We start from the raw sequence: 25,804 nt of genomic DNA on the forward strand, positions 1-25,804 counted from the left end.
AATTAGCCCGGCGATCGCCTCCCGAATTAACGGGACCTGTGACAACCATATCCGACGGCAACTGCAGTCAAATCTGCATATGTTGAACAATGCCCTCCGAGATGGCACGCCGGCGGATTTCCCTCACGTCACGCAGTCTCGGAGGTCAGGATTGAACTCGAAAAAGTATAAAGGATCAGTTTAGCAGAAAACTTTCAGAAACATTTGCCGCATTGTTTGTACGCAAGTTGGCTTCACCGCATTTTTTTACAATAGTGTAAAAGGGCGAATTTACGGCAATTCGTTTTTTTTCTGATCTTTACATGGTTTGTAGCTAGGGCGTGGGTTGTATGAAATGGCAGATTATACGCGAGAAAATACAGTATTGACGTCTCATAAAGCACTGCTTTATGCTTCTTATACCTTTCAGCCCTAGATTTTTTATTTTGGTCGGATACACTTTTTGTGCACGTTTTTCTCGTATTTAGGACCTCAGAAGCCCACAAACAAAAAATTGAGCCCCAGGTACAAGCATTTTCGGATTATTTAACGTGGCATCGAATTAGGTGATAAGGGCCCAGTGATTGGAAAATGAAAAAAAAAGGCTTCTTTTTTCCTGCCTATCAATGGCGTACACAAAATGGAAACCGACGTCTAAATTTTCAGCGCAATACCAGCAATACTCACTGAAACAGCTTCGGTACGTCGTCCCGAAAATGGCGCATACCCGCCTCAAATTACGCGCCTCGGCTTCACGGAAGACCTCGATCGCGCTTCTTTGTGACTGCTACCTCCACAAACGTACCACAATATTGGTGCCAATTGCAGTGGGGATTATTGAAGAACTATGCCCCCAAGAATGGGTAGTATTGGTTACGTTTCCGAGATATATAGGGGAAAGGTTGTGTGGTGGTGTCAATTGACACCGCCAGCGACGAAATGGTTAAATTCAAGCACCCAGGGCATAGATTCACGCGGAAAATATTCTGCGAACATGTGTTGCTTGTTCGCGAAGCGAACAGCGGCGGCGCACGTGGGGTCAACGGGGAAACGACGAAAAATCGTAGAAGAACGCAAGCGATGACAAGCGTTAGTTTCCACTCGTTTTGCGCGGCGCCCTCCTAAGCACACCACTCTCTCTCAAACAGACGCGGGAAAGCAACGCCGACTAAATTTCAAGGCCGAAAGGCTGCCGCAGTGACGTCAGAGGGTGGGGGCCTGTGATGTGTGGTGCCAGGCATTTGGCGCCCCACGTTGGGCGCCAAATGCCTGTTTACCTCCCTGTCATACTCTTTCAGAGTTTCTTTCTCTAGCGAAAGGTCATGACGAGGTACAGGGTCAGTCTCACGTAAATTCAAATCGCTCCCGATGTAACTGCTTTCAGAGCACACCTCATCCACTGGTTGACTACTCTGGCTCTCAGACCACGTATATTCAGCGTTTTCCCTCTCAAGCCATTGCTGCAAATCCTCATATTCTAGTTCCAACAGTCTCTTCTTTTCGCGCATCTCTATCTCGAGCAGCCTTTTCTTTTCACGCATTTCTAGCTCAAGCTGCTCCTTCTTAGCGCGTGTCTCTCGCTCGAGCTTCTCTCTCCTAGCCCGTGTTTCTCGCTCGAACTCCTCTCTCTTAGCGTGTGTTTGCAATGCAATCTGCTGCTTTTTAGCGTCACATATCGCAGCCCGTTCCTCTTGCGCTTGCGCCATTTGCTTGTCGTACCACTCCTTGAACTCCGCTCCCTTGAGACTTATACTCTCCGCCAGATCTAATAATTCCGAAGTGCTTTTCATGGCTTTCATCGCGTCGAAAAATCTACATGAAAAACAAACGACTTTGTCCTGTCGCGGACGCCAATTTGTGATGCATGGTTCTCGTTGCTGATTTGTTTTTCTCCCGGGCTGAGCCTCAGAGAGTTTTGTTAATAAGGACAAAGCCGTTCGGTTTCCAAGAAACACACAAAAAGTTTAATTGAAAAGAAAAAAGGCAAAGATTCCTCACAAAACAAAACACTTAATAAACAGTTGACTGGACATGACGAAACACATCTGTAAACACCCAACAAAAACGTTCAAAGTCAGTAACCAAACCTAACGTTCGAAAGGGGCTGAGTGATGGGAGTAGCGCAAGAGTATCGGTGCAGTCTCACCCACAAGTTGGTTTTCGGCGGTGATGAGAAACCGGAACGCCGTGACTCCTGCGTCACTGCGTGGGCTGGACGAGGACGAGGGAACGCTGGCTGCTGGCGACACGTCGAAAAGCCCTACCAAATCGTGATGGTTTCGGCTTGAGGAGCGTGGACACGTCGGAGACGGGAGAACGCAGGCTGGTGGCGACGCGTCCGGGAACTAGGGTCGACCTAGTCAAGCAGCTGGGCGCACAGCTCGGGCCCGGAGCCCGACGGCTGTAGCTCGCCTGCCGGAACCAACGTCCGCAGGCCCTGGAAAGGAGTTCAGGACCGGATGGCCACGGTCCTTTGGAGCGGGAACCCGACAGCAGGAGGCCCCGGCCGGTGGAAGTCCTGTAGGCTCGGGTCCGGAACCCAACGGCCCATCTTCAGCGCCCGGTCCGGTGACGACCTTCCGCTTGCACTGCCTGCCTCGAATTCCCCTTGCTCTTGTCTCCCCAGGCTCCTGCTTCAGCTCTGGCCCACTTGTCTCGTTCTGATTGGCCTTTCAAAACTCCGTGGTGATCAGCCATTGGCCCTTGTTTTCTTTATGGTCTTGGATGCTTGCGCTCCACGCTCTCACGTGTACCGGTCCTCGGCGTCGTCGTTGTTCAGGCGACCCAGCACGTGCACTCGGTCATCCTTTAATTTCGCGCACTTTTCGAAGGCGCGCACTTTGAACGCGCACCACACATCACAGGGCCCAGTTACGCCGCGAACGCGGCGGAAAGCCTGTGTTTTGTTCACGTTTTAGGAGAACCAACGCTCCCGCTCTCGCAGCTGCTGCGGCTTGATTGGGCCGAACAAAAGATGCGGAAAAAAGAAAAGTCTTACTGAGCATGCTCAGTTGGGCAACTGGGCCCCCAACCTCTGACGTCACTGTGGCAGCCTTTCGGCCTTGAAATTTAGTCGGCGTTGGGGAAAGCCCCCTTCTTAGCGGGAAGAAATGTGTCCACTACGCGTTTCGTGCTGCCCCAAGTTCGATGCACCAAGCTTTCGGGCTGTTTTCGTTCGAAGCGGATTTCGTGCCGACCGGTTGTTCCCCCGCGATTCCGACGACAGCGCAGCGCTGGCCGACTGGCTCGCCTTGCGCAATCTCCTGCCGCAGACAAGAACTCTCGCTGAGTGGTGCCCCGTCTTCAAAACTCCTGCGACCGTGTCCATCTTCCCCATTTTCTACTTGCTTCTGGATGACGCTGTCCCTGCGCCACACTCTCTCCTTCCTCATCTCTATCTTTATACCTTTAATCCTATCCTTTTAATCCCTCCTTACCCCCATCCCCCGTGAGCTACTGCTGAGGTGTCGCACTATGATGCAGACAGTTACGGGGCTCACTTTTATCTTCTTTTCTCTTTTCATACTTTCGCATATTTCGCATATTTTCATATGCCTTGGTGCTGAAACACTGTCACGGTCGTGAATAGTTCGATACAAAGGATAATTCAATTTATCCGAGACCAGTGTAATCGGGTACGTGGTTAGCAAGGTAGACATTCTCATCAGATGCATCTTCCATTCGTCATCATGCATTATGATTTCCTTGCCGATGGTTACAAGAATGACGGATTGAAGGTGACAGACAGGTGTTAAATCAAGTTCAGTCGACTAAAGGGAAGGCGATGTCAAAACGAGACAGCGGCCACGCCTGATGGTAAATAACTAGAGCTGGGGATCACTGGGTTGACATGTGCACCAGGTGGATGCGTACACGTTCGTAAATACCGGGTAGTTAGAACAATACTTTAAACTATGTAACGCGTACGATTTCGCAGCAATAGAGCGAACCGCCGGATTGACAGTTATGCACAAGAAAGAGACGCATTGACGAAGGTAATCGTACATGCACACTCACATTTATTTCACAAGCACGCACATACTTTCGTGTGAACCTTGATTGAAGGCAAGTAATCCATTTTAGGCGACATGCCCTCGACTTACGCTTCAAGGCCGAGGGATAAGAGATGAACGAAGGAACTGCTGAACATTGTCTGCTGAAGTCACGTTTCGTCACCGCTGCAGAAAGCCCCCATTTTTTGTCTGTTTTTTTTTCTCGTTGCGGAGTCACCACTTAGTTGAGGCATCGTTTCAGTCTCAATCACAGGAGTGACATGCATAAGGTGAGAGACACTTTGCGCCATGGCAGGACCTCTTCAAGATGGCAACGCAGCCTCTACGTTACATCGCTCCATAGTTCGGAAACAAGGACAAGTCGTGCAGCTAAAAACAGCAATGCTCTACATGCAGGTCAATACCGCGCACAATAAAGGTGACTGTAAATTGACATTGCTTAACTGTGTGCAATAGTAGCCACGAAGACAGGACGAACTGGGTTTTAACGACACATCGGATGAGTTTGGCACATTGGCAAACCGGTCACGGGTCGGCACACGTTATGCAAGCTGGATAAGCGCCCGGCGACCAAACGAATGTTGGCATGGCAGTGCGTCCGTATACCGCGAATGACGTGGCGATGCAATGTATATTACAGCGGTAGCTTTTCGCGTTCAACGCGTTGTTTTTCCCTACGCTGTCGTTAGTAGAAGTTCTCTTTATATGTGCCACGCTCACGTCACGAATGTTTGCGCGAGTGCGCTACATCTGTAAGATTGGCACTAGTTTTCTCCACCGACCAACTCGGAGGGAACGCCGAAACAATCCGCACGCTAGTGGCCCCAGCGCATTAATTTCTAAGTAGAGGCCCTTGCATAAACAGGAACCTTAATGCAAGCAGGTTCGCTTGTCGGAACAATGGCTTCAATCTGAAGCCTCCCTCGATAGCCCACTGCTGACCACTTCGTCTTCATCTTCCTGCAAACACTTTGACTTCCGTGCAAACCCTGTTGTGCCATAGGGCGAGCGATGTCTTGTTCCTTTCCAGCAAGAGTTAATGGGGAGTGTAAGCATACATGTCACTGTCCTCATGCATTACTTTTAACTGCACCCGCCGGTACAAGTTGTTCGTGTTTTTACATAAGAAGCACCGATCAAACTCTCGTCCAGGGGTCATATCATTCTAACCGTATTGCTCTAACATGGCAGAGCGTGTACTGGGAGCCCCAACTGTAATCTTTCTCTTGAGCATAAATGTTTCATCATTAGCCGGTGTTTGGGCAAACTTCCACTCACGTCAGCCGACGGGAATACAAAAAACGACGATCTAAGGTTCGACAGTCCATCACGTACAGAACTTGCGCGTATTCACAAATTCGGGCATTCAATTCACAAAAAATGATTTTTCGTAAGCGCATGATCAGATATGTCAGCACGCTTCGCCAACAATATATCTAGCATCGTGATTGGCCGAAATATTCTCCAAGGAAAGCTTTTAGCCTTAGACGCTTTCGCAAATACTAGCCCAGAAGCTGAACCGTCCCAATCGAGTTCCCATTGACACGTACATGCAATCGAAGCAGCGAGCAAAAGTGATAAGAGCTGCGCATGAAGGTACGTATATAGCTTGGTGCTGTCTATATAGTATACATGTAAAACGGAGTGGCTTCACCTGGATTAGAATAGCTGTCACCAATCGCTTACCGCGTTACCGATATATCTACAGTCCGCGAGGCTTAGCAAGAGGCTAACCACGTCGTCAAAACTCTGAGCGCGCTTCAAGGTCACCACGATAGGCGCAGGTCGTGGCCGAGAGATATAGGCGTCCACGCGTAATGGCCTGATATAAGGAGGGAACCTCGTGGAAAACAGCTAACTATAGTTAGCTGTTTTCCTGGTCGGGAAGCGGGACGTTTCCGTTCCTGTAGAGGACGTAGTGCTGGAGGATGAAGAGCACGTCGAAGGCCATGCTGATCAGGCTGAGTCCCACTTTGACCACGTTGCCGAACAGCGACGTCCAGTCGTCTGCACATATGCACATAGTCGTGTATTAACAGATACTTCATCAATAGCACTAGCATATATGCGAAGAAAGAATCCGTTAAGCGACTACAAATGACGTGCAAAGACTGAGCCATTCCGATGAGTACTGAATAAGCAATGGGGTGTTTTAGTGCTGGGAACTCCCATCCATTGCGTTCATGCGTTATCGTGTCCTTTTGTTCCCTCCTCCGCTTTTTTTCTCCCATCTATTCGTTAGCGGCACACAAGGAGAGCGAAGGAACTAGAGCTTGCGTACGCAACCCGTCGGGGGGCTGGGCACTAAAGCTCTATAATGCAAAACAAGCTGCAATCAAAATGCAAACATCAAGATGCATGTTATAAACCCAATGTTAGGTGAATGACAGCCTTTAGACACCAGAAATGTTTCGTAGAAGTTGATCTGTGCCGACTATGTATTGGACATGGACGCCTAACCAACAATTTTTCTCTCTCGCATGAAAAAAAAAAACAACCGATTCGTGAGAGCCGTGGAGTTATTTTAATCAATTTGCGGCCTTTTATTTGAAACCACAAAGCGTGAATGAAAACCACCTTTTCAACACTTATACCAGCAAGGCAACGTAATTTCATTTTGAATGTCTCCCCAGCAGATGTAGGACCCAGAAGTTGAACGAAAATATCTAATCTGATTTGTAAAAGCTACAGAAGCACTGCATATCTATAAGGCATTTATGAGCGAATCTTTCACCGTCTTCCAGTGGCATTTCGAGCTATAGGAAGGCCGAAACACGAGAAGGTGAAATAACAACGGAGCGAAATTGACCGAAGTTTCCAGTTTTTTACAGCACAGTTTTATCCGAAAACGTTGTTGATAAATATGTTTCAATATTTAGCTCGCTTTTTAAGCTACAGTACGAGCCCAGCGGGGACTAAATATTTCTTCGTTACAGCTGGTAATGCGTCTCACACGTTTTCGAGTACGTTAGAAAAATAAAAAAATTAAATAAAAAAATAAATAAAAAATAAAATGAAGATAAAAGAATCAAATAAAAGAACTGAGTTATTTTATTTAATTTACTATATATAAGAAGTAAGGGGAGGTAGGCTTTGTTATAGCCGGCTATTCCAACGTCATGTAGTAATGTACAAGACATACACAAAAATAGGACAATCAGATAATGATAAATAATAAAATAAAAAATAATCAAATGCACTCGTACAGCCACCCATTTTCTTAACCTGAAAGCGCGAGCGTCGACCGCTCAGTCAATTAGCGCCGTATAACAAAGCATGGCGGTGAAATGAACAATGATACGTGCATGCACTCGATGGACAGTTCTATGCAGTTTTTTTTTTCTGCCACACTGTACCGGTAACCGGACACTCGGACGCCAGGAACCGGCGCGTAATGACTCGGTGGTTCACGCTCATGCGTTCAGGTTGAAAAAAAAAGGGAGGGGGGGGGGGCGCTGTGCATATGCAGAGTGTTGCAAGAAATGTGTTCAACATTATTTAAAAATTGCAGAAAAAAGGCATCTGCACGCTACCTGCTGAGCATATCTGATCTTGACTATGAGATGTGCTTAGTAATGTCTCAACGTTACGACAAGGAGCAATAAGAAGTATAGACAGTCAATTAATTATGTGTCCAATAAAAAAAATCACTAAGAGCGCTAACCGCACGCTTTAAATATCAGGATGTGTCCAAGCCCTTTGCCAATTGTAAGTGGTCGTCACTTGAGGCGGTTCAACCGATAACTCTATATATTGAGCGCGTTGTTCATCACATCGCGGACATTCTATAATAATTTTCTCCACAGACGCATCGGCATGATCACTGTGGTCGCAGTGAGAGGACGTTCTTTTTGTGCGGCATAAGAATTGAGGTGTGTATGCAACACCTAATCGCAGATGGTGCAGTAGTGAGTCAGAGAAACGAATATATTTGATATGTCGACGAAAGTGTGACCAACCAGAGTTCCACAGCCAATAATTCGCTATATCAGTGTTCGTTACACGAGGTTATCTCTTTGTATCCAGAAGAACTTCGTTATAACGAGGTTGTGTGTGCGAAAAGAGAGGACATCTTTCGAAATTCGTCAGTGAGGAAACGCTCGAACGCCTACTGGGGACCTGTTCGGGCTTTTACAAGGCACCCACACCTATATGCGGCCTTAACTACCGCCTTGGTCGACCACCTGTCTTAACGGGCTGGGCACATGGTCCTCTGCATCTACCACTTCTGGCATTTATTCAACAAACGAAACGTTTCCTTTTTTTAAATTTAAATTATGCGGTAGGGCACACTGGCACCAATTCAAAAAGGCAAAAAAAAAAAGCATGTGTAACTATAGACTTTCCGGTAAGCAACTCGCAATGCAGCTATGGGAGGAAAGTTCGCCAAGTTGGACGGACACTGGTGGCCTTCGTGAGAGCTTAAAACGAGAAACGCACAAACTTCGATCGTCAAGGGGGAAAATTAAGAACGCACGGGGCTCATCCATTCAACCGCTCCGCCACGGTGGTCTATAGCTAACGTACTTGGCTGCTCACCCGCAGGTCGCGGGATCGAATCCCGGCTGCGGCGGCTGCACTTCCGATGGAGGCGGAAATGCGGTGGGCCAGTGTGCTCAGATTTGGGTGCACGCAAAAGAACCCCAGGTGGTCGAAATTTCCGCAGCCCCCCACTAGCTACGACGTCTCTCATAATCATATGGTGGTTTTGGGACGTTAAACCCCACATATCAATCTATCAAATAAATCACCATCCATTCAACCGTGCCGCCGGGAAGCCTGCAGCGGGCACGTGTTCGTCGCGAGAGAGCATATTTTTACACGTGAAGTTCTTTGGAGCACCACGTAAATATACATCACACGCGTGCGCGATCGCTTGTGCGTGTATAACAAATTGCCTCGCACTTGGAGCCACGAGGCGTCACAGCAGGGTTCCGAGTATTTTGGCGTGCTCGATAGCTTATCTCTAGTGTTTTCTTAACGAGGCGCGGTAACAACCTCGGGAGACATAGTGCGGTGCTGACGTCTCACGGCGGTAAGGAACAAAGAGTGAATGTACCCAGGCACGCATGAGGTTTGCGAAAAGCAATCTCCGAGGAGAGTAGCTCACATACAACCATTCCTTCACTAGGAAAGCATGTCTAACGAAATTCCACAGCATTCAGGAATGACGCACTTTACCGCCCAGTGTGCGGATTGGCGAAGCTGGTGACCTTTGAAGAAAAAACAACAACAACAGTAGTGACATAAACAGAGACGTGTGCGTTGTTTCATATGTTGTACTGACATCGACAACAGAGCACTACGGGGAGATTACATAGAGAGAGCACATCCTTAACAAAAGCGAGATAAAAAAAGTCGTCTACAATAGTGCATGCATGTTTCAAAAGGTTATGAGAGAACCACAGATGCCTAGAGAATTTTTAGCATAGAGGACTTCATATGTGAGAAAATGTGATCGTTATTGTGCCACAAGCGATGTAAACTATTCACGCTAGAGACATTTGAATAGGCGCACGAGCGCGCAACAATTCACCATCATTCGGTGTATTTTTACGTATCTGACGCAATGCCTAGATGCCGACGGTCCTGGAGGAAGAGAACGAGGAAAAAGAAAAGAGAGAGCATTACGTCGCACGAATGAAGCCCACCATGTCGGCCCAACACGTGATCAAAACGCTAGCGGTAGGTTTTAGTATTCTCGGTGGTGTTGAGTTTTTGAACTTCCTGCGTGAGCTGACCGGTCTGCACCGAACTTCCTCCGTGGCGCCGAACAAGCGCGTTTCGATAAAAAGATTAAAAGCTACCGAGCGCCATAACCCAAAGTATCGGAAAGTCTCGTTGTAGGTGTGATCTCGCGCAAAAAGTCACGTGTTGAGCCGACAATGCTGGCTTCAAAACGGCAACGCTGGCTGCGTGACGTCACGCTCCCTCCTTTCTTTCTTTTCCCCCCTCTCCATGTGGACGATGCTGATGCAAAACATGCTTATTGGACAAGAAAGCAAAAGTGGAAACGAATTCGGATTCCGGGACTCTTATAATGCCTAGTTCACACTGAAACATCCGCTTTCTACAGCGACCGAAATTCCCCTGCCGCCGAAACGCAGCGTCGTTCGCACTGGACGCACCCCGCGCCGCCGAATATGCCATCTACTACGGGGCGAACGCGGGTGGATTCGCTGCCACCCAATTGTTGTCGCGGCTCGCAAACGCTACTACGCTATTCGGTGGTGTATACTTCGACGATTCTCGTACGCAAGAAGCAAGAAAAGACAGTACTGCTTACTTTGCTGGCAAGTGGCTGTCTTGTAATGCACGAAGAGCAGAAAAACCACCGACGCCAGCGGCGTTGGTGGGTTCGTTTTGCTCTGCAAGACCGCAACAAGCTCGGTCACGCCAACAGCAAACTCGGTCACCTCTTTCGCGAAATACGGAGGCGAAGTAGGCTCAGAGTAGGTTGAACTCCCGTTAGTTTCAACATTCAGTTACGTGCACTGCGGCATAACAAGTGAGTAGGACTTGGCCGCCATTTTTCAAAATTCCTTGACTAGCGCTCCTCTTGGTCCGCGGTGACCGATTCGGCGGCAGACGCCGCAAAAATCGGTCCGAGAGCGATCGGCGCGGAGAGGGCCCTTTCGGCGGATCTCGCCGCCACCGAACCGGATTCGGAGCACTTTCGGCGGCCGGAATGCTCAGCGTGAACGCGGCCACCGCATGCGGGCCCGGCGGACAGCGGAGGCGCCGCCGGGAAGGGCGCCTTCCCGTGACTCTCAGGAGCAGGAGTCACGAAGAATGCAATGAAGAAGCGAAAGCTTGCGCAAGAAAGTAAGAAAGCTTGCGCAAGAAAGCCCCAATTGGTTGAGTTAGAAAGAAACAAGCTTCGCAATAGATAAAAAAACTGAACGATGGCGAGCTCCTCACAACGGCCTACTCCAGGCCCCCTGTTTTCCAGATATAAAGATGTGGGCAGTACGTGGGCAGTTCTCGGAGCGCAATATCAAGGAAGGCTCCGAATCTTCTATAATGAGGGTACGTGTTGTACTTCAAAAAATGTTGAAAAGCTGCTTGACGAAAGGCTCTTTACTAGGCAGATTTTGCGACCGCCGAGCACGAGCGACAATCAAAGCCGCTGATCGCCTTCGTCGCCTTCTGTGACAGCCGAGTGCCGGTCATTCACATTCAGCACACTACCATCATCGTCGAAACCTTCACGGTCATATCCTTTCAATTTAAACAATGATCGGATGGGTCCGATTGTGCAAAGGTATGAGACAGACTTGGCGCCATCTTAGACGGTAGGGGTGGGGGGTGCTTCTCTATATGTACACACCTACCAAAGGAAACATGACGCAGTGCGTTCTGTAGTTGACTGGTTGATATGTGGGGTTTAACGTCCCAAAACCACCGCATGATTATGAGAGACGCCGCAGTGGAGGGCTCCGGAAATTTCGACCACTGAGGTTCTTAACGTGCTCCCAAATCTGAGCACACGGGCCTACAGCAATTTCACCTCCATCGAAAATGCAGCCACCGCAGTCGGGATTCGATCGAGTGACCTGCGGGTCAGCAGTCGAGTACCTTAGCCTCAAGACCACCGCGGCGGGGCTGCGTTTTATAGTTACGAGAAGCGTCTGCGAGCGTTCGGTTTCCTGTTCTTATTTTATCGTAACGATCGCCGATATACAGAACACAGCCCGTAGGAGTGGTCAAACAACAGAACACTAGGGCAAGATTAGGTCACTGACTGATAAAGCGAGGCCGCACAAAAGCTAAGTTTCACTGACGGAACATGGCGGAGCCTATTTGTGATTACCTGCTTGGAACTGAACATAAGCTGTTCGACGAGCGATACACTCACCGTAGTTGTAGGCGATTATCACCATTTGGAGCAGGCTCAAGCTTCCCCCAGTGAAGTCGAGCAGTATGTTGCCGATGCTCCATCCTATCGTGGACTTCCTCACGTAGTTGAGGTAGGCCTGGATACAGAGACCAAAACATATCGCTGTTGCACCCTGTACAGCAAGACTAGCAACACGCGACAGTTTTAAGAAAAGGAAGAAATGTAATAGGAGTTGTAGGTGGATCATGTTTGTGCACTAAACATTTCTATCGCGTTTTTTTTTTTGCTCCTTCCATCTGCGCAGGCACATACCTTCCAGCCGGCACTCACACTGAATGATCAACATTTCTTTTTTATCATCTTTTATTTCGCTCACCCCTTTCCCCAGCACAGGGTAGCCAGCCGGCCTAAGAACTGCCTAACCTCCATGTCCTTCCACTTAATCTCTCCTCCTCCTCTCCTCCTCCTCCTCCTCCTCCTCCTCCTCCTCCTCCCTGTCTCTCCTATATCTTCCTCATCAGCCCGGAGCTTAGCATCTCAAGCATTTACTACACTTTCGAACACTATATGCACGGTATTCCTCCACGATAAGCTAGACGTAATGTGTTAATCCACGATAGTATCGAGATGCTTTAGAAAGCGTCGCGGGTGTGTTGCGTACCTGTGGCAGGTACTTGGTGAGGGTGATGACGAGCTTGCAGTAGGAGAAGTAGTAGAGGTACAACAGCCACGGCGTCCTCCAGTGATTGCCCGCGGCAAGAGTGACCACTCCGAAGATCGCGGTTCCCGCCCAAACCACTGCCAGAAGCAGCCGTGCTGGCAGCGAGACACTTTGACCCCGGCGCTGCGGTCATACAAGAACAGAACCACAGACACGTGCAGTCTCAGAGAAGGCTATGTACTGGGGTGCATTATTCTGTGACAATCCCACGATAGTTTCCGGTTTCAGAGATTTCTCCCAAGTAGATCCTCGTGAGGACTAGCGGGAGTTAATGACGCATGCGCACACGAATCGGAAACGGCGAGTAAGAAGCTTTCACCCGTTTTCGCGGGCTGAGCCTAAGAACAGTGAGACTATCGCACAAAGTGAACACCCGAAAAAAAAAAAAAAAAACAGCCCCAGCGCGCAGGGAACACGTGTGGGACATTGAGCTGCTGCAGTTCATTGCACTTGAACAATTAAATAGGATATACCTAAATAAAAATGCCGACATTCGAGTCACAATGACGTGCTACGGTGAAGTTGAATAGATGGCAAAAAGAACGAAACGCAAAGTTCATGAAAGACACAGTACGCAGTCCTGTGTCTTCTTCGCATCTTGTAACGTACCTGCTGTTACTCCCATGACCTATACATCACCAACTATGTAGCGAGACAGCAAATGTTGACAAAGCAAGAATTTCCTGGGCATGCGTAAAAAGCACTGGGACGTGACACCGTGGAATAACTCAGAGCTAGAAGAATAACAGCAAACTCTGGCCCGACCGGCTCGCGTGGCAGCTTCGACCAACGACATCTTGTACTATATAGGGTTGTCGATCAGCCCGGCGAGGATAACATCAATTACTTTAATAAAAGCTTATGCTGCCGCTATATACTGCTGCTGCAGCAGAACGCACGAGTATCCATGTATATCCCGAGACCGCGCAAGCTTAGAATAACACAGGGCTGATCTATAGTTGGTAGGTATTATTTCTAAAAGGCAGCGCGTGTAAAATCAGACGCAAGATATGATTCAATACAGTTCACATGCTGGCGTTTACGGTGTCTTGACTTCTACCTGCCTCTTTAGAATGCACACTTATCACGCAAGTGTTTTAAAATTGATTTCAGAAAAAGACTGTGCGTTAACAGGTGTTCCGCGGACAAAGTTTAACCGAGCGAATAGAGAGCACCCAGAGAAGGTATTCAAAAAAGGATTACCTCGTAAATGCAGCACTGCACGACCGTGATGAAGGTGGCCAGCGCAGCGTGCAGGCCGAAGACGATGTCGTTCAGCTCCACCGGGATGACACCAGTCGGGTGCAGCTCTCGGTACTCCTCCTTTTCGCGGAATGCGCTATACGTCATTATCATTGTTGTGATCGTTCGCATATATGTTTTGTTTACTGCAGTACGGAAGTCTATGACATACAACACAGCCCGTATACCGCGCAAGCCAATTCCGTTTACCACCCTGCTAATTTCTCGATTTCGTAGCTCCACCTATAAACATCGGCTGCGCTTCCCACCGTAGAGTTTCCTAAAGTTAACTATAGAGGGGACTCTGGCCCAGTGATCGTTCAGCGACCACGGGAATTATGGGTATTACACGGATTCGCTTAGTCCTCGTGCTTGCGGGCGGTGGCAAACGCACTTGTGGCTTCGTTTATTGCTGTGTTTTGATTTTGTTTCGAAGAAAAGAACAAAGCGTTTTTCACTTCGTGACCCGATTCGAAGTGGAAAGCCTGAAAGATTAGGGTGGTGATTTGCCGATTGTTGTTTCGGTATACAAAGCAGCTGCAATCCACGCGAGTCCAGAACGAACGTAATGTACGAAGACTATAGGCGAATCCATGTCATAACCGTGATTCCCATGCTCGCTGAAGCGCTATGCGCTGCAGCTCCCATATACACTAGCGCCAGAGTTTCCTCTAGTGTATATTTAGGCAACTCTATGCTACCCACCTCTTGGTATGGCAGTTTCGTCGCTCTAAATTTACCACGCATTGTTTGTCAGTCCTCCTTATGACGTGACGTGCCCCGGTCAGCATCAATTTCTTTATTATTATGTGTTGCAGCCATCATTTTGCTTACCCGCCACGGTGGTCAAGCGGTTCTGGTGTCACTACTGCTGAAACGCCGGTCACGGAATTGAATGCCTGCTCCGGCGGCCGCATTTTCGATGGGGGTGGAAATGCTCGAGGTATAGGTTCACGTTAAAGATCATCATGTGACCTGAATGTCCAGAGCCCTCCACTACGGCGTTTATCATAACCATATTGTGTTTTTTTGTACGTTAAGCCCCAACAATTACTATTATTATTCTTTTTTATTCCACCACCGAGTGTGTGGTATTTCCACCTCGGAGCCTCGGATGTATTGTTATAGTATTATGATAGGCTATGCCACAGTCGAAAAACTATAGGTAGACCGAAGACAAACATCGACAAGTTGTTAGTTTATTTTAAGGCGGATTTTCTCGTTAAGCGACGTTTTTCTCGAGATTTCAAACACTCCCGATAAGGTCATCAAACAAAGAAAAGCGCAACCTTCATTGTCTGTCCACTACAGTTTCATTCGCCTGCCTTAGGCAGCTTAAACGTATAACTGCCGCTGACAAGATGCGGAAGAATATCCTCGAAAGACCAGCGAGCGCAATATTTTAGCGTGCTTCTCCAGGTTTCTGACACCAAAGGACAGTCAACAATTTTTTTCCCCTGCTTGCACACTTTCTTTTTCCTGAACTTTAGAAAAGCAGAGGTTTGGGCCAGTTAGCAAAGTTTAAGCATAATTGGCCAACCGAAGCACAACGAATGGCGAGCGTCTGTCTCACTTTTCAATTCCGTTCACTGAGCTTCACTTTGCCAGGCTGCCCATTGAAAATCCCGTATTCGATTATATTTCACGTATACGTTACATTATATGGAGTAACTAACAGTTCGTTTACGGATGTCTCCACGAAGGCGGAGCCTACCTGAACGACGCGGCTGAAGTACATGCCCAGGTTGAAGAACGAGTAGGCCAGGAATCCGGTCAAGTTGAGACCGACGAAGTCGAAGCTTAATCCTTCAACGCTGCGAGGCACAAAACAACAGAAAGCGTCAAGTTGGGAGACAGAGGGAGCCATTCGTCCGCTGAGACCAATGAAGGAAGGTCACTTGGAAATTAGTGTATTTTATCTATGACAATGAAGACGGCAAAACGCGCTTGCGTTGAACTGATCATGCGCCTTTCTAATCGAATTTCCGCGCGAATGTCTGAGACAATTAAGAAAAAAGAAAAAAAAAGAGAAAGACAGTTACAGTAAATGCGATGGCACCAGTTAATGATTTACCTTTTAAATAACTTCTCCGGAACCACGTTCAACGTAATTACGATTCGAAGACACTCTGCCAGCGTAGCGAAAACACACGAACTGTCTCACCACTGGCTTGGCCTGAGTATATGCATCAGCCAACTATCGGCGCCGTGGAAAGCGCAGCTAACACTGCTTTACCGGGTATGTGAATCGTCGTTCTTAGCTGCAACAGCTGTAATTATCTTTTCGTATATATTGATAATACTTCAACACAAAGATGAAGAAGCATGAATTTCTCGTGAATATTCACTGATCAGTGGGGGGTCAAACTTCCGAACGGACTCGCTTGCACACAGGACATACTCAGCACGTGCTTCTATACCGCGTGATGATGAGGCATATGTGCCTGAGGCGTAGCGATGAGGGCATCAGACTTCTGTACTGGAGTTTCCGAGTTCAATTACAACCATCGGAACCTTTTAATAATGTCCATACGGTGTTCATATTCCCAATCGCAGTTAAACGGCGTCACTAGCACGTGCGTGTGGATGACGTCGCACCAAAAGCTGGATAATTCACCCACTCAGACGTGCCATGCTTAAAAAAAATTGCTACTCGAATTAAAAAAAAAAACTACAGTGTATCATATATGCACTCGCCTAAAACGACTCGAAAGCGGCAGAAGGGCATCTGTTAATTCCCCCCCTCCCCTTCACTGACAGGTTTCTGTACCTAACGTAGTGTTGCACCGCCTCAAGAATTGGATTGAAGGCATTATAAGCTTTCTGCGCGTCACCTGGTTTTGCATTTACCTCCGTGATCAGCGGCTATTACCAGGCGGCTATGTCATGCGATGAAGTCGTGCGTATGACATCACACTGACGTTGCAAATTTTGACGATTTGTGGCGTCACGTTCAAGTCTAATGCTTACGTCATCACTTGATAATTTTTTTTCATCACTCGTGTCGACACCGACGCCGCGGGACGGCGGTCATTTCGCGTTTGATGATGCATCTAAGTTTTTCGCTTTAACAAACGCCGAAAAAGCTCCCGTTGAAGCGTATATACCCACCACTTTCGCTTCCAGTTGAGGTAGATCTGAGGGTAGAAGGATACGGACCAGGCCAAGAAGTAGATCCAGCCAACCACGTCGCTCAAAATCTCCAGCCAGGCTAGCTTGAAGACCTCGACGTGGACGAATGAGTCAGCCGTGCTGCAGGCGACACATCCGTGACGTCAGCCATTTAGCGCACAAACGTTGGGCTCCATGTGGCTGCCTAAACGGTAGATCTTTCCCATTCCATGCCCCATCAGCGCTTGTACCGTTTTCATGTGGACATTTTTTATGTGGGTCAAAGGGGGCGGGTTGGCAATGACCGCGCATTCTCGAACATTTATGTAAAGTCAGCCAAGAAGGGAGAGAACGTGAACTGTCACGCATTGTATCTCAGTGAATGCGGCTGCCAGCCGCACTTTAAAGGTTAAGTTATAATATCTAGATACCGTGATGAGAGTGCATGTCTCAATAGCTGAAGCCTTCCATGATCACAACAGCGGTGAGGCGTCTGTACGCCTCCCATTCATTTCACGCCTTCCGAAGGAGATATCTTTCGCGTTAATTTGACGACAGTAATAGTTATGGCAGTGCTGGGTTCGTCCTTTTCTGGTGTCTTGTTCTCTTGCAAAAAGTGTTTGAGTATGTGTATGCGTGAAATAATGAACACCGAGTTGTTAGTTAGCGCAGTGGTATGCGTTCTTTCGTTTCGTACCGTCTTATAGCGCTGCATTCCATGGATATGACAATGTATCAGGCCCAACGCGTACTTTTCTGCCGATATAAAATATTTTACGAGTGTGTTTCGGTTCTGCCACACTGAGACGTTAACCTCACCACTTCGTATCGTGAACAGTGCTACAGGGGACACACACATTAAAAGGGTTTGGTTGGGGCATTCGATCAACGTTTGCTGTTTTTTTTTTTCAATTCACGTCGCGGTATACAAATCTAAGGAAACGTTTGCTTTTCAGTTCAAGGTGGAAGCGCCCATGTGGCTTACAAAAACTCACAGCGTTTCGTGTGCATTCGTTTAAAACGACACGAAGGCTATATCGCCATTTTGTTTTTCTCCTGGTTACATGTTTATCGTCTTCCCCGTCCAAAGGCTTTCAGCACCTCCTCGCCTGGTTTTGAGCATCCTAATTGATTGGCCCGCCTTTTACCATCATTCAACGTTATAATGACGCAATACTGACGTCACTACGTCAATCTTCATTACGGTCCACATAATTGTCATGACGACGCCACGAATCAAGGCGATTTGCGACGTCATCACACTACGATGATTTTTTTTTTCGCATCACTCGCGTTTCCACCACCTAAGGTCAATTTCGGCGTTTCATGTACGGCTTCCACTTTAAAATCGTCTACAACCCATAGACGGGCCATGCAACCATGGAGACATGCTGAAGTCACCAAGCTAAGTTTTATCGCCCCGACTTTTGGTGCGCGCACTTGTCAAGCGGGCACAATGATGTTGCACGCATAGGAGAGAACATAATCGAACCTGACGTTAGGCAGCGAGGTGTTCAGCGTGACGGTAGCGTGCCCGGCTCCGACGGCCGTGACGTTGATCCATGCCGGTTCGGTTCCCACCAGGGGTATCCACGGTGGGCCCGGCAGGGTGACAGCGCTGCATCCCTCTTTTACAGCTGCGTGCACTTCAACGCTCTCGTTCGAGGCTCGACTGCAAGCAACGGTCCGAACACTTTCTTGGGGACAGCCGTCAAAGCCCTCCCCGACTGACATGCGCATTGATTTTCTGTAATTGTACAGGGGCCTTCCCATAAAACGAATTCACGGACTCTCATCTACATCTCGCTTCCAAGATGCGTGACATCTTCTCAGGTACCCCAGAGTACCCTTCGAACAGCGGCACACCCCACATTTAGTGCTGGCTTGTCATCTCCCCAATACTTGCCATGCCAAAAAAGTTGAGCGGAATTTTGCTTTATGTTACGGAAGGGCTGCGCTCTTTAATATTTAACCTTGTTTTTTTTTTACTCTGTTTTGTCTCTTAACAATTCACGAGCGCTGGTACGCACGCGCTTCAGAAAATGATCCGGGCCCGTATTCCAGAAAAGCGTCTCACGCGGAAAACTTTGGTTAGAGAAGTGCAGCCCGTCACAATACGGGACACGAAGCCGGCTGACCGATAGGAAAACGCACTTACGAAAGAGAAGCGTCGTAAGTTCACCAGAATCCCCTCTAAGGCTTTTCTTGCCTTAATGTAAAATTAACGTAAAGGCTATTCCAAATGAGGCGTTTTACAGAAATGTAGAATAAATAAATTGAAGAATAAAATCAAGAAACGAGAGAGCGCCCTAAAAAAGAAAGTTAATAATGTCGTAATATAGAACTTAGAACCGCGGTTATATATACTCACTCAAGATGAACGTAGAATCCGGACTCGCTCCCGATAGCGATGGTGATGTCCTGCGGCGACGAAATCAACTCCAATGTGTTGCCTGAAATCCGAAAGCGAACAACGCGATGAAGGCAGTGTTTCGGTGGCCATTATATACGCTCCCCTCAAACCTTCATGCCTCGTTACCCAGCCTTCCGTGAAGTAGAACAATATAGCACGTACGGCGCTTACAACACAAATTTTACTGGATGTCCCGAAAAGGCAATCAGATACAAAGCGATTTATAACTTGACATTGATACGGGGTTATCCCCTAATTACTCGCCCCTGCACAACAGGGCAGGAAACCGGTTCTCCTACCAGGTTAACCTTTTTCTTTTGTCTATTTCTCACTCTCTTTCTTTCTATCCTCAAAAGCAAAAAGCAGGATTATCGTTCATTCAACTTCAGCAAAGCCACAACAGCGCAGGAGTTTTTCGATGAGACCCTTGCACAGTGCGATGCACTTTCTTACTTCATCATGACGGGAGTGAAATCCAGACCATCAGATGCGATACTGCAGGGATTCGTCCAGCGTTTGCACCGCCAACGAAAGGCATGAACTATAGTGACTGATCTAATCAGATAAAATTAAGAGATAAAAAGAGAATGTTCGGAATTTGCACTTCATGCTTGAACTCTAGATTAAGCTGTGACGCCCCAAACTCGCTGCGGTTCATGTGCGACACTTATACTCTCTAACTCGAGAAAAAAGCAGCTTTTCACCGTCAAAGGACCACCTTCCAGCCAAATGGCGTCAGGGTCACTTTGTGACACGTTCTGTGACACGATTTGACACAAGCTTTGTGATACCTCTTGTGAGATCTACGCGAAGGCGGTCTGCCGCAGGGTCCCAATGACACGGCGACGCCGTTGGCTGGAAGGAGGTCCTTTGACGGCGAGAAGCCGCTTTGTTTCTCGAGTTATAATCGAGTGTAAATGCACAAGAGCTTCGGAACGTCAGTCTTATCAAAGCGTACTAGTAGTCATTAAACGCACATGTTTATGTTGAGGTATTTCAGTTTCGCGCGTTTCACACTGACATTCCTGCTACGTCACCAATTCTTACTGCTGTGACTGTCGTTCTAACCTGGTGTCACTGTCAGCAGGCAGCAGCACAGCAGCTGGAACGTTGCCATCGCGTCGGTGAACAGGAGGGGACTTGGAAGTGTTGTTTTCATACTGGAAAACGATAAAAAAAGAAAGAACGGATACGTGCAAGTCGTAAGACGAGTCAGCTCCCAGTATACGAACAAGCATTTACACGTGGGTTATAAGTGCTTGCTCGAGCATGTATTCCGCACACGCGAGCATATTTTGTCACGCGTGTTATTTGAATTTCCGTGCAGCAGACGCTTACGCATAATAGTCATAACGCCTTTGCTCCATCTCATCCTCGTGTCAAACAGTTCCTACTGGTAGTTTGTGTAAGGAACTCTACTGTCGCCACTGTAGCACGAACAGGGAAAAACCAAGAATTCGAACACATGGTAGCAAACAAAACAATAGCCAAAGCAGACAAACCAGATCCACATGTACACTTCAGTCGCGGTGTTTCTATATCTAAATACAAGATGTTTTCGAGCCCTCCACTAAGTGCTAACCCACCGCAGTGGTCCAGTGGAAGGTACTCGGCTGTTGACCCGCTGGTTGCGGGATCGAATTCCGGCTGCGGCGGCTGCATTTCCGATGGAGGCGGAAATGCTATAGGCCCGTGTGCCGAAATTTGTGTGCACGTTAAAGAACCCCAGGTGGTCGGAATTTCCGGAGCCCTCCACTACGGCGTCTCTCATAATTATATGGTGGTTTTGGGGCGTCAAACCCCAAATATAAATCAATCAGTACAGTCAGTGCTACTGGTGACAATAATAAAGAAGACCTTAAACATAAGGCTGCTTGTAAGCAAATCGCTGACACACACACACACACACACACACACACACACACACACACACACACACACACACACACACACACACACACACACACACACACACACGTGCACAAATATACGTAAATAACTTCAATGCAACAAATTGGAACAGCGTCCGCACACGGTGTAATAAGTGCAAGTGCGAACGCGGAATGTTTTCAGAACTCTTTGTCGCCATTTGAAGTAAAGTGGGCGAAGATAAAAATAATATTTTCATCGGTCTTGCGTACCAAAACTTCAATATATAATTATGATTATAAGGCACGTCAACGCATGAGGAGACCAAGGATTAATTTCAACCACGTGGGGTTTGTTTATTGAGCACATCAGCCGAGTGAGGTATAGGCGAGGTCGTAAACACACTTGTGTAGAACGCTGGCACGGAGCGCTTCGGACTGCACTGGTTACGTTTGCCGATTACGCCTGGTTTGAAAGGTCCCAACTTAAAGCATGCATGACTGTTGAGGATGAGTGCTCAAGCGTAGGTAGTTTATCTCAAAGTATACCTGCTATCGGTTTATAAAAACCACTAGAGCGTATTGGGACGTGCCGGAGCGTATACCGTTACGATGTTCCAGACAAGCGCGTCGACCCCAGTACACTCCACGTGCTGTTTGCAATGTAAGAAAACTTACAAGCCCAAGTTTGCCCACCTAAGTGCGTCCACCAATGCTTTCATGCTCCTTGAATTGAAAAAGAAAAATCACAGCATATCCACGACGTGAATGATGACGAGTGGGGCGAAGCGGACGGACTGACGCACGCTTCGCCCCACTCATCGTCATTCACTCCGTGGATATGCTGTGACACACTGGCTACTACGACGACACGGGACATACGGCCCACGGTGTAAGGAGCTTCACCCCTAAAAAAAAAAAAAAACATCTATCGTTTCTTACAAGTCTTTCCGGTACATCTTACAGAGAGATGTTTCCGTCACGGAGCAATTTTGTTTTTCGGATCACGGCAGCTGGCAGCTGTTCTCGCGTACGTCGGGACTGACTATCATACAGTCGTAAGACAAAAAAAAAATAAAAAGACAGAGGAAAAAGGGTTCGTAACTACGGTAGTTCTGCAGAACAGCTGGTCTGGATAGCTCGCTTACTTAACGGAACGAACGCTGGGGACTTGGCCACAGAGGGTATTAATATATACCGGAGACCGCAGTGGTCTGTATAGCTCTCTTGCCTTAAATCTAATCCACCTTGTCGTCTGACGAGACATACAGAGAACTGGTACCTGCGCACCATGCCGTCGCAAGTATGATAGAATTCGTGTTGTTCGTTTTCGCCTAAAAAGAAAAGAAAACAAAAGACGCACGAACATCATAATAGCGGGAAATGAACGACTGATAACCTACCTGCCGTGTCAAAAGACGTGTCGCTAAAAAATCGTGCGTTTATTTCTATATTTATAGATTAGTTAGTTTACGTGTTACGTAAATGTTTTAACCATTCACTACGGTGAAAAAGCCACGTACGTATTCTCAGGTAACATCACTTTCTGCCGCCCGTTGTCTGCTAGTTACTTACTGCGAAAGCTGTTATGAGATCACAACAGCCGATTTCGGTCGTGTAATTGTTCGCCGCCGCAGGTGTCCGTAACACCTATCGCGTACAACGAGGAAAAAATATCTAGGATCGAGTGGATCGAGTAGGAAGGAAAATAGGAGGAAAACAACGGCAGGGAGATTAACCAGCCTATAGGCAGCCGGTTTGCTACCCTGCGCGTGGGAGGAGGATGGGAGAGATGAAAGATACAGAGCAGAGAGTGGATCGAGTAGGTGCGCATAATGTCTAAGAGATGCGGGGCAGGTACCTCACTTCTCCTCAGAATGGTGGGTTCTTCCACTACTTCACAAAATTCGCATGGTTTCTGGTTCATGGCAAAATTGCGCAAAAAAACAGACGGAAACCCGAAGCAAGAGGGAAGCACAAACAGGCGCAGACTGTCAACTGAAACTTTATTTTCAAAAGCAAGCCAAATATAAAGCGCAAGAAAGAAAAAATGATAAAAGACAACGGCAGGGGTGAAGGAGGGAACAGCGAGGGGCACCCACATAAAGAAAAACTGATCACACATCACCATGGCGGTCTCGTGATGGGACTTAGAAATGTGGCAGTTTGGGCTAGTTGGTATGACATTACGACAGTTATAGCTCGAGAACAGAACGACGACAAAGACAAGAAGGACACGCAAAACGCTCGTGTCCTTCTTGTCTCTTTGTCGTCCTGTTCTCGCGCTACAACTATCCTCGTGATGGGGTCTCCGTTTCATGTTGTGGGCGTGCTATGGGTGATGCATGTGTGATGAGTTTTTGTTGATCTGGCTTCTCCTCGTCATTGCCTCTCCCCCCCTTCCCCAGTCTTACATTTGTTACCATTTTTTTTTGTGTGTCCTCCGTAATTGGCTTGGTTTTCGGAATAAAGCTTCAGTCGGTAGTCTGCGCCTGTTTGTACTTTCCTTTTTTGGGTTCCTTCCCGTCCATTTCGTGTGCAATTTCGTTATGAACCAGTATACCAACTGGCCCAACTTACCATTCGTCTGTGATTTATGATGTAGCGGGTACCTTGCAAGTACAGTCGCACCAAGCGAGCTTACAACTGGTTCTAGAATGCAGGCTTCTCCAGTTTTCGCCATGACGATGCTGTGGGTTCCGCGAAGGTGTAGAATTTCTGTTGTCGTTGTTCTCATGGGTAATGCAGTCTGTTAGGCTGCCGGTATGCGGGTTTCCGACCGTCGTACCCAGCAACAACATAATGCAATAATCGATGAGTCCTAACATCCCAAAACCACGACAGCATCATGAAAGACGCCGTGGATGGTTCCAGAAATTTCGATAATCTAGTGTTCTTTAACATGCACCTAAATCTAAGCCCATGGGCTTCCAGCATTTTCGCTTCTTTCTAAAATGCGGCCGCCGCGGCCTGGATTCCATCCGGCGTACTGCGGGAACTACAAAATGCTCACACTATGCACTATGTTGTTAAATAACACATCCAACTAAAGGAGGCGGTTTGCTCTCGAAAACATTGTCAGTGTTTTGTGTTTCTCATGTTTGTGTATGTGTGCTTTTAACCCAATATGTAGCGCATATACAGCTATATACACTCTGTCCCCTCCCCCGCAAAACGTGGATGGTTAAAAGACGAGCCAGGCGCATTACCTTTGCTCGTAAGGACGAGGGGCGTATAAGGCCAGGAGGTGGCGCACCTGGCCCGTGTCAATGCCGCCTTGTAAATCCCGAAAGCTATAGAGGTATGCGCAACGTCACAGTTGGAATTTTGTTTCACTTTATTTTGCCCGTCGAACATACAGCGTCTCGCACGTACTCGCCGCAATTCCCAGCGACGTGCATGCGGCGAATGGAACAGGTGTTGACGCCGTCGCCCGAGATCCGCAGGCATCCATCCACGTGCGCGCGCTCGGTTGAAAATCGCGCAACAGATAACGACGCGTGGCAGTTTGGGCTAGTTGGTATGACATGACGATAGTTAGAGCGCGAGAACAGAACGACGACAAAGAGACAAGCGCTCGTGTCTTTCTAGTCTCTTTGTTGTCGTTCTGTTCTCGCGCTATAACTATAGATAATGACGGCCGCATACATGACAACGTGCCTCCGGTATGACTCACCTGAGCGCGTGAAACACATTCGCGGCTGCGTGCGACTGTAACAGCTGATTCTTTCCCGTTGTCTTTGTGTCTTGCTGTATAAGACGGCACGAGAAAGTATAATATCGCACGCTCAGTTTCGAACGTTTAAAGCGCTATGTGGTGTTAAAAAATTAGAAATCGAAATTCGAAGGAGCAGTCGCAGCGATCTCGGAATGGGCCGTAAAAGAGGCCGCCTATCCAGTCAATCGCGTTCCTATTCGCTACACAAACATTGTGTGTTAACTGTTTCCTCTATAGCGCAAAAAAACTTCTGAAACAAGAGAGGAAAAGAATGGCTCACATGAGTGCATGTCGCATTCTTTTTCATCCCTAGCTTCGGTTTTATTTATCTTTTTTTGCGCTAAATGAGAAATTATGGATTACCAACTAGCCCGATCATGCAGATCACCTCTTAGTACTCCTTACATTGTCTTACAACCAATCGTCAATGGCTGGCACAAAAACATCAATACGAGAAATCCAAGTCCACTATAGAAAACACTCCTTGGATGCGACGAAAAGAGTGCTTAAATAGCGTTGCTACGTCGGGCGCACCCGCACAACATGCTTACCGCAGACTAAACGAACCGGTGTACACTAACCTTTATGAGGAATGGCTCAGGTGGCTCCTGGCGCCGAGCAGACCGAGTCGAGCAGCAGGGAGGGAGGGCGGTTGCGCACGTGACCGGCGTGTCAGCTGACTTCCCCGAAGCATGCGAGATCGCCCCCCGCCGATGTCGCCGCCTGGAAAGCGAGTGGCAGCTTCTGAGCGTGACGCCTCGGCTGGGGCTGCCCCTTGTTCGCTGCGCGCGCCGGGCAGTTGGGTGCAGCGCTGCGAAACTCTGATATGTTGTTGTTGTTACACAGTAGCGTATCAGTACGCTGATACGATTGTGTTTGACGGCTTTCAGTGCTTGATT

At 47.9% G+C, this 25,804-nt stretch overlaps 1 protein-coding gene across 1 annotated transcript; it reads right to left on the reverse strand.

Moving 5' to 3' along the window:
- Positions 1-5,448: 5,448 nt before the first annotated feature.
- On the reverse strand, positions 5,449-25,804 carry LOC119170020 (uncharacterized). The gene is made up of 10 exons (XM_037421036.2): positions 25,487-25,804; positions 20,388-20,479; positions 19,278-19,359; positions 18,399-18,578; positions 16,907-17,047; positions 15,510-15,609; positions 13,757-13,876; positions 12,494-12,676; positions 11,851-11,968; positions 5,449-5,999 (listed from the first exon to the last, which is right to left on the reverse strand). Exons 2-10 carry the CDS (start codon positions 20,476-20,478, stop codon positions 5,857-5,859), a joined length of 1,158 nt encoding a protein of 385 aa, XP_037276933.2. The 5' UTR covers position 20,479; positions 25,487-25,804; the 3' UTR covers positions 5,449-5,856.

Source organism: Rhipicephalus microplus, chromosome 2 (genome assembly GCF_043290135.1).
Source record: "Rhipicephalus microplus isolate Deutch F79 chromosome 2, USDA_Rmic, whole genome shotgun sequence".
Classification (NCBI taxonomy): Eukaryota; Metazoa; Arthropoda; class Arachnida; order Ixodida; family Ixodidae; genus Rhipicephalus; species Rhipicephalus microplus.

Bases quoted from the DNA above. Each gene is read 5' to 3' on its own strand.
- LOC119170020 (XM_037421036.2), bottom strand. From the start codon at position 20,478: ATGAAAACAACACTTCCAAGTCCCCTCCTGTTCACCGACGCGATGGCA. The intron at 18,579-19,277 runs GTGAGTATATAT...CGTTGCTTGCAG, and splicing joins GGATTCTACGTTCATCTTGA to TCGAGCCTCGAACGAGAGCG. The intron at 15,610-16,906 runs GTGGGTATATAC...TGTGCCTCGCAG, and splicing joins CTCAACTGGAAGCGAAAGTG to CGTTGAAGGATTAAGCTTCG.